An 8,566-nucleotide genomic window follows, 5' to 3' on the forward strand; every position below is an offset into this window, starting at 1 on the left:
GCAGTGACCCGGATCACTGGTTGCTGCGGAAAAGGAGGAGGTCAAAAGGGGGGTGAGTGTAACCGATGTGAAATGGCTAGCTAGTTAGCGGTGTGCGCGCTAATAGTGTTTCAATTGGTGACGCCACTCACTCTGAGACCTTGAAGTAGTTGTTCCCCTTGCTCAGCGAGGGCTGCTGCTTTTGTGGAGCGATGGGTAACGATGCTTCGTGGGAGGCAGTGGTTGATGTGTGCAGAGGGTCCCTGGTTCAAGCCCAGGTAGGGGTGAGGAGAGGGACGGAAGCTAAACTGTTACATAAGCAACAATGATTTGCTTGGTGAGAGAATGGGAGAATCTCAATTGCAAAACATCCATTGGAGGAGACAGTCAGAGCGGCAGGACCTCTGGCTTTCTCATCCAATGGGGTTTGAGAAGGAGGCGAGACGCTAAAACATATATATTTTTTATGAGTATGCAATTGAGGTTCTCCCTATGGCTACTGGTATAAGACATATGCTAGAAACTTCCTCTAGTCCATGTCTACACCAATCCAATGCTTTTACATTTCTGGGGAATAATGAACAAATGCAGGAAGAAGGAGATATTATTGAGACGCACTCAATGGTTGTGTTCCCCTGCTCAGCCATTGCATGTATTAACCAATGGTTGCATGACACCTTATCTTCTGTGCCTTTGGGCACCAGATTGCTGACATATGTGGTTAGCTGATATGTAAAATACTTATCCAGGCTTTGTAAAATCTGGCATGTGTCAGCAAGGTCTGTGGAGAAGAATGCCAACAATGAGGGGATTGATTAATCTGGCCCGGGGATCCCGTTTAAAGCCCAAGTTGAAGTTGGCTCAAACAAAAGTGATGTAATTAAGCATGTGGAGTAATGAGTAGGATTCTGTGTTTTCACATGCAAAATTGATTGCTTTTGATACAAAAAAAATGCTTTATCTGCCTTGCAAAATAAAAAAGTTTGAAAATTCAAATATATACTGTATGGAAAATAGATGTATGTTTCTGGACGATTCGCCATGCTGCCTTGTTGACGACATGACCGAGAAACGCAGTTTACTGTTTGATTTGAGATGGGCACTCCTCCCTCACTCCTTTTGCCCGTTCACGTCATGCGCCCGGAGGCTCCACATTATTAAATCCGACCAACGGCTTAATCAAGGTTCAAATCCAGAGAGGCTGCTGATTGGATAAATAATGTTGGACCTGAGGTTTTCCAATTAGCAGTCAGACTTCACGTTGTATCTGCAATTGAGTCACTCACCCGGTGTTGAAGGTTCAGTTTTGTTGTTATTTAGTCATAAATTCACTGTGAGCACTTTACTATGGTTTTATCGAATGGAAAGAGATGCTACTCAGGTATGTCATGGTTTCACTGAAAATACGTCATTAGTGTCCCATGCTTCCTTTCAGGAGTGTACCAATCACTGATTAGGGAGAATGATGTTCTACCCACATATTGAGTTGCCACGCTGGCCCATTCTGAGAGTGATTATTTTGCTTGAGAATGCATTATTGCAATAGTATTTTTTGCACTAATTTAGCAACATGTCTTCAGAGGTTATTTATGGAATGAAATTGGTTGTCATGATTTGGTACAGCTCTACTGTAGGTACGTTAGGTTGGCCCTGTTTTCATTATTAATCTGGTCTGAATCTTTACTAGCTGATATGATGCTTAAACGTACTATGTTTGGTTTTCTAGGGATTATCTGGATTTAACATGTTTTTATTAAGTGGTTGATGCAAAAATGATATGTACAAATTGTATCGACCCTTCATGGCAGTATATTACTGTAGTGCATAAGGGAGGGAGCGGTTAGGGAAAGGGATACCACAGCCTGTCCTGCAGCATCAGACAGGTGTTGAGTGACAGATCTCATGGCCTTGCGCGATAATGGACTGAAGGAACCTGATGTTATTCCTTATAGTCCAAGCAACTCACAGGTTCTGTTGTAGAGGTGAATTGGCTCTGGCAGCCAAATACTCTATTTAAATTGAGTCGGTTCTAAACTTTGCCCTCTAATTTCATATCACAAATGCAACATCTACTTGCTGTACACGGCTTTAAATTGCAGCTGACCGTATTGTTCAATGACACAGGTGTTCGAAGACGCAGATAGCTAATTAGCACTGCTAGTTGACTGTCTTCTGTCTGTCCTCCGTAAACAAGCGCTATAACATCGAAATATGTCCTTGTGGGAAACCTATAAAGGTGTGTAGCAATTTAACCTTTCATATCAGCGAGAAAAAAATAAGATGCGTTCCTTATGTTTCCAAAACCGTACTGGAAGCGACGCATGTTAACGTTCAGCACGAGCGTTGGGGCTCCTAATAAACTCGCTCGGCCAGTAGAGCGAATCTTCAATAGGCGCTAAAGGTAGTTCACGTCTATGAATGGGTTAGCGGGTGAGGCTGAATTCGTGCGAGGTTGAAATGATCAGGCCTGCTTATTTTATGACAGCTGTGTAATCTAATAGCCTCTGCTTGAATCATGCCATTGTTGCTAACCACAAACGCACCATAGCCTCTAACAAGGAAGGGCTTTGCAGCAGGATGAAGCTCGTCGGTTTGTTTACCGTTTCGAAGTGGCTCTTTTTTTTTCTTCATTTCTGGGATGTTTTTGACATCTGAATGCAGAGAAGTTGTTTCTTGAAATAGACATGGAACACAACTGCAAGATGTGTAGTCATGGAAAAGCAGAATGCAAGTGTGTGTGGCACCAGTGTTTCCTGCCCGCTGATGCCAGGTCAGTAGTAATATCCTGACGTGTTTGTCTGACTCTGCAGGTAGTGAGGCAGACTTCAGCTCCTCTAGCAGCACGGGCAGCCTAAAGAGAGGGGGGAGCCTGGCCCACAACTCCACAGGGAAGAAGGTCTCCTCACGCAGGTGATGTATGGGGTGGCTCTGTGTCTCTACTGCCTCCATTGTAGAAGCAGACACGCCATGCYTTTACCATTTATCTTACCCCACCAGTGGGTGTTATACTTTCAAGGGCCTGTTTTCCCAGACCCAGATTCAGCCTGATCCTAAAATGAACTTTCAACAAAAAAAGTGTAATTGGGTCTGGGAAACTGTTCCAAGAAGTATAGCTATGCTATTTCTTTATTGCTGTATATTTTCCCCCCACTGGTATTTGTTTTTTCAATGATAAATGCTTTAACATTACAAGACTGGTGTTGTGGAAAAATGTCTTCTCCTCAGCTTCGCCTAACTACTGAATGTCTTTCCCCAGTCGTGGTGCCCACATCAGGAGCCTCCCTGTGTTCAAGCTGGCAGGGATCCCCTCAGCATCCCGTGATGCGGAGCTCTATGCCCCGTACAGGACAGTCCCCTCATCCACCAACAGCAGCAGCATCTCCAGCCCCACAGTACCCTCCAGGTAAACAGCCATATCAATAATTCCAGCTAGCCTATCAAAGGACACAAGCAACTACCATGTTCCTATCCTTTCAGATCAACAGGAAATGCCCCAGGAAGAAGGGGCTAGGGGTCAACTTGTAATGAAGCATCTGTTGCTCTGTGAGGGGAGGGCATTCACTAGGTGGGGCAAGGGTGGATAGATTAGGCTCTATGCTGGGACTGTTTGTCGTCTCCTCTCCCCCCTCTTCTGAGAGACGGGGATTATATCGGTCAGGATTGGGCTATGCTGAGATTAGAGGATTTTATAAACAGTCCGGATTATTTTGGTGTGTGTGGGTGTCAACCTTGGGTTTATAGGAGAGGAAGAGTTCATTAATATTTCATTGTATCTCAGTCGATAGCCAGACGTGCTTGCCTGGCTGCATCCCTGCCTTTTTTTCCACTTACTGTCTGACATTTGTGTTAGAGCTTCTGGGTTCTCTCATGTTGCTATGTGGCAGAATATTCACTTGAGGGTTCCTGTGCTGCCATGACAGCAGCACTGCACAAACCAGCTCAACCTTGCCTTTCTGCTCGGACTGTAACTAACCAGAGTCCTCTTGAATTCAGCCCACAGGCTTAATGTGAGTCACTCTCTATGCAACACAGATAATACTTATGTATCTTATGCGGCCGTGAAAACGTCCACGACTGCCTTTTTTGTTTCTCAAGTCATTTTATTGCCACGGGATTTTTGTCCTTGTTCCCCTCAGCTCTCTTCTGCCTGGCTGGGTTTCGTGTGACGTCCTAGTTCTCTCGCTACCTTCTGCTTGCCTGTTCTATTTCTGGCAGGGATGCAGAGAGCTCGCATCAAAGAACAAGTCCCAGGTTGTTGCTAGGATATAGCGCTAGCTTTTAAGCCTGTTTGTAAGAGGGGCTGCTCTGCATATTAGCCAAATCCATCCTCCGACACATGGTTCATCATTCCTTCTTTAGGCCTGATCACAGGGATATTTCAGAGCTGCTCATGTATAATTGAAGTTTAATGTACTTGTAGTAATTTTAAAAACAGTTTAGGTATTTCAGGGAATTCTCAAGCAAAAACACTTACCTTGTAAACTACAGCCAAGCAAATGTAAATTGGGCTTTCCCTCATTGTTTCCCTATCCATTCCTGACAGCTTTTGATCAACCTGCCATTTTAGCAGCTTGCAGTATGAAGTCGGCTGGCTGGTTAGCTTATGTCCTGACAGTGCTATCCCCAGTCAGACACAATCGACTAAGTAATAACATTGCCCAGCAGTTTTATTTTTTCCCTAAAACAAGCTGTTTTGCGTCATGCAAGTTGCACCAATCCCTTATTTTTTTTAATGGCCTAGTTCCTTCCCCACATCACTGATGGAGCCTCCTGTAGATGGGGCTCAGCACTGCTCGTTGTACTGAACACAGTACAGGATGGTGTGTACAATAGATGGGGTGTCCTCTTCCTCAATGTTGAGAAAAATATGGTGTCTCACCAGCAGAACATACAGTATGTGACTCAGGGTAAACGTGTCATTTCCTGTCTCCTCTCCCCATAAGGATGACCCCCGGACATTACCACTCCTGTGTGGACAAGCATGGATTCAGACCGCCCAATCCAGAGCAGTACCTCACCCCCCTGCAACAAAAGGAGGTGGCCATTCGCCACCTGAGGAGCAAGCTGAGGGAAGCGGAGAACACAGTCCACGACAGGTTACCTTCTCAGTGAACATCTCATGTTTAGCTTGTTTCCTAAATGCATCCCATAGAGTACATTCCACCTACAGTGTAGAAAAACATTGCAATCCCACACAGCTGTAACTACTAGCTAACCCTCTCTTTTCTCCCTCAGGGAGTCTGAGATTGAGAATCTCAAGTCCCAGCTGGGACGGATGAGGGAGGACTGGATCGAGGAGGAGTGCCACCGCGTAGAGGCGCAGCTGGCCCTGAAGGAGGCACGCAAGGAGATCAAGCAGCTCCGGCAAGTTGTGGAGACCATGAAGAGCAGTCTGATGGAGAAGGACAAGGGCATCCAGAAGTACTTTGTCGACATCAACATCCAGAACCGCAAGCTGGAGTCCCTGCTGCACAGCATGGAGATGGCCCAGAGCGGCTCCACGCTGCAAGACGAGCCAACCATGGACTTCATCTGCGACTCCGACTCCCCTGTCAACGACAAGCAGGGGGAGGTGGGTGACCAGGYGGTGGAGGAGATGGCAGACGGTGGGCTGCTGTTCAACGACAACCTGGCGCATGTGCTCATGTCCACAGCAGTGAACTCTAGCGGTAAGCTACGCTGCCACCCAGAGGCTGGTCCTGGGGTGTCCACTCTACTCCACAGTCTGGAGGAGGAGAAGATCGCACCACTGCCTCCACCACCCTCCAACACGTTCTGCTACAGYACACTCCCCTTCCCTGCTCCAGTGGAGAAGGCCGTTCAGACTGAGATGGTGTCCTTCCCTCCTGACCTGCACAGCCTCCTGCTGCAGCTGCTGAAGCTCCATGGTGGTGCAGTTGGAGATGCTCTCCTCCCAGCTTCTACCAGCCTCCTAGAAATCCCAGCACAGCAGGGCCCAGACTTGGCCCCTGTCCCGTCCACCTTAAGCCTGCCTAGCTCCTGCCAGCCCATCCCAGTTCTGCCAGCGAGCCCTTACATGTTAAGTAATTCAGGGCTGTGTTGCTCAGACCCTGAGGTGGTCTCCATGCGCTTCATGGAGGAGCTGGATTTTGAGGTGAGCAGTGAGGAGCCCTGCAGGGCCCCCGAGATGGACGTGGTCAACAAACGCTATTGGAGCAGCAGCTTCCTTGTTGATCTTTTTGCTGTGGCCGTACCAGTGTTGCCCACGGTGGCCTGGCTGTATTCCCGGCATGGCGTGGATGGGGCGGCGCCAGTCTACAACATCGCAGCATTGATCCGTGGCTGTTGCATCATGGGATTGCACTCTCTCCGTCACGTCACTCATCATGGGGCAGATGTGTAACGGTCTCCGACCCCCGCATGCACAGCCCGACCCCTCAACTTAAGGCACTTCCACATCTGTTAATCAAAGAGTATTTGTGGATCTTTAGTTTTTCTACACTTGTGAATATTAATGCTACAGTTATTACTTTTGGTTCCCACGTGTTTACTTTGCACTGTGTACAGTTGTTGCTGTGAGAAGTCATTGTTTATGGTGAAGGGATTTTGTTAATTTTATTTATTTTCCCTCTGTTCTSTTATCATAATTGTGTATAATCCGAGTAGGTGGTTATGCATCATTGATGTCCTGGGCTGGCACTAGTTACCCCTACTTAAAGCAGCCATGTTATTTTTCTGAAAGTATTAGGATTTCTGAGGGTGGGGATGAAATTGAATGTTAGTTTGATCAAGTGTTTGTAATGGTTTATGTTCCAAAATRATCTTAAACCTGCAGCCAAAGCTTTATTAATGAACGTTTAGTCTTTATTTTTCTACCTAGAAGTAGTGTACATGTGTAACAAATTGTTGATAGGTGTATGAGACCAACGCTTCAAAACAACCCATACTTGTTTGTGCCTGAGCTACTGTGTGTAATACTCTTAACATCAAATGTCCTAATATATTTACTATTAAAGCATGATAATCCCATCCATGTTTGATTCCTCTTGGGCATTTTCTGGTGCCAAGGGTTTAGCAGACTATTTAATCCCAAGCATTTTATAGTGAACATGCATTCTAAATGACATATGTCCACAACGGTTATGTGCTGTTTCATTGTTCTACAACCAATTGAGATGCTTTGTTCAGCTCTTGTCTTTCTCATGGGTGCCAATTTCAATTGGTGATTTTCACAGTTTCTCTTTAAATGCCAACAAGAAGGATATTTGAATGAGTAAATTAAACGAAAGACTTCTTGGATTTACTGTTCAATCTCCGGCTTAGAAGGGGATCCTTAATTGCAAAGCCACACAAATGTCTGAGGCCAGCTTTGAAAACGGCAAAACACAATGTTCCCGGCATTGAACACGWGTGCACATGTTTCTGCATCCGCACAACAGCTCTTAACTACGGAACAAGTTCACATGAATTAAACAGATCTGTCTGAGCCTTTGTATATTACGCTGAACAAAAATAGAAACACTATGTAAAGTGTTGGTTTCATGAGCTGAAATAAGATCCCAGATATTTTCCATATGCACAAAAAGCTTATTTTTGAGCACAAATTAGTTTGCATCCCTGTTAGTGAGCATTTCTCCTTTGCCAAAATAATTAATCCACCTGACCGGTGTGGCATATCAAGAAGCTGATTAAACGGCATCATTACGCAGGTGCACCTTTTGCTGGGGCCAAAAGGCCACTCAAATGTGTAATTTTGTCACATCTGTGGCATTAAGTTTTGAGGGAGTGTGCAATTGGCACGCTGACTGCAGGAATGTCAACCAGAGCTGTTGCCAGAGAATTCAATGTTAATTTCTCTACCATAAGCCACCCCGTAGTTGTGGAGAATTTGGCAGTACGTCCAACTGGCCTCACAACCGCAGACCATGTGTAACCACGCCCGCCCAGGACCTCCACATCCGGCTTCTTCACCTGCGGGATCGTCTCGTCCTCACCAGGGTCTTGACCTGACTGCAGTTCAGCGTTGTAACTGACTTCAGTGGGTAAATGCTCACCTTCGATGGCCACTGGCACACTGGAGAAGTGTGCTCTTCACGGATGAATCCCGGTTTCAACTGTACTGGGCAGATAGCAGCGTGTATGGCGTCATGTTGGCATTGTGCCCCATGGTGGCGGTGGGGTTATGGTACGGACAGGCATAAGCTGCTGGCAACAAACACAAATGCATTTTATCGAATGCACAGAGATACCGTGACGAGAACTTGAAGCCCATTGTCGTGCCAATCATCTGCCGCCATAACCTCATGTTTCAGCATGATAAATCACGGCCCCATGTCACAAGGATCTGTACACATTTCCTGGAAGCTGAAAATGTCCCAGTTCTCGCATGGCCTGCATACTCACCAGACATGTCACCCGCTGAGCATGTTTGGAATGCTCTGGATCGACGTGTATGACAGCGTGTTCCAGTTCCGCCAATATCCAGCAACTTCACACAGCCATTGAAGAGGAGTGGGACAACATTCCACAGGCCATAATCAACAGCCTGATCAACTCTATTCAAAGTAGATGTGTCGTACTGCATGAGGCAAATGGTGGCCAACCAGATACTGGCTGGTTTTCTGAT

At 46.2% G+C, this 8,566-nt stretch overlaps 1 protein-coding gene across 8 annotated transcripts in view; it reads left to right on the top strand.

Annotated features, from left to right (window-relative positions):
* Positions 1 to 6,973, top strand: part of LOC111959113 (syntabulin-like) — a 21,780-nt gene extending 14,807 nt beyond the window's left edge. For 2 of the 8 annotated variants that reach the window (XM_070437443.1, XM_070437445.1), the window contains exons 5-8: positions 2,790 to 2,889; positions 3,236 to 3,382; positions 4,920 to 5,075; positions 5,215 to 6,973. In XM_070437443.1, the coding sequence (XP_070293544.1) occupies positions 2,790 to 2,889; positions 3,236 to 3,382; positions 4,920 to 5,075; positions 5,215 to 6,343 (1,532 nt within the window). In that variant the 3' untranslated portion in view covers positions 6,344 to 6,973. Of the gene's footprint in view, positions 1 to 1,168; positions 1,361 to 1,396; positions 1,614 to 1,688; positions 2,216 to 2,789; positions 2,890 to 3,235; positions 3,383 to 4,919; positions 5,076 to 5,214 lie in introns of those variants that run through there. The other 6 variants (XM_070437444.1, XM_023980558.2, XM_070437447.1 and 3 more) reach the window with 5 other exon arrangements.
* The last annotated feature ends 1,593 nt before the right edge of the window (positions 6,974 to 8,566 follow it).

Source organism: Salvelinus sp. IW2-2015, linkage group LG35, assembly GCF_002910315.2.
Source record: "Salvelinus sp. IW2-2015 linkage group LG35, ASM291031v2, whole genome shotgun sequence".
NCBI lineage: Eukaryota > Metazoa > Chordata > Actinopteri > Salmoniformes > Salmonidae > Salvelinus > Salvelinus sp. IW2-2015.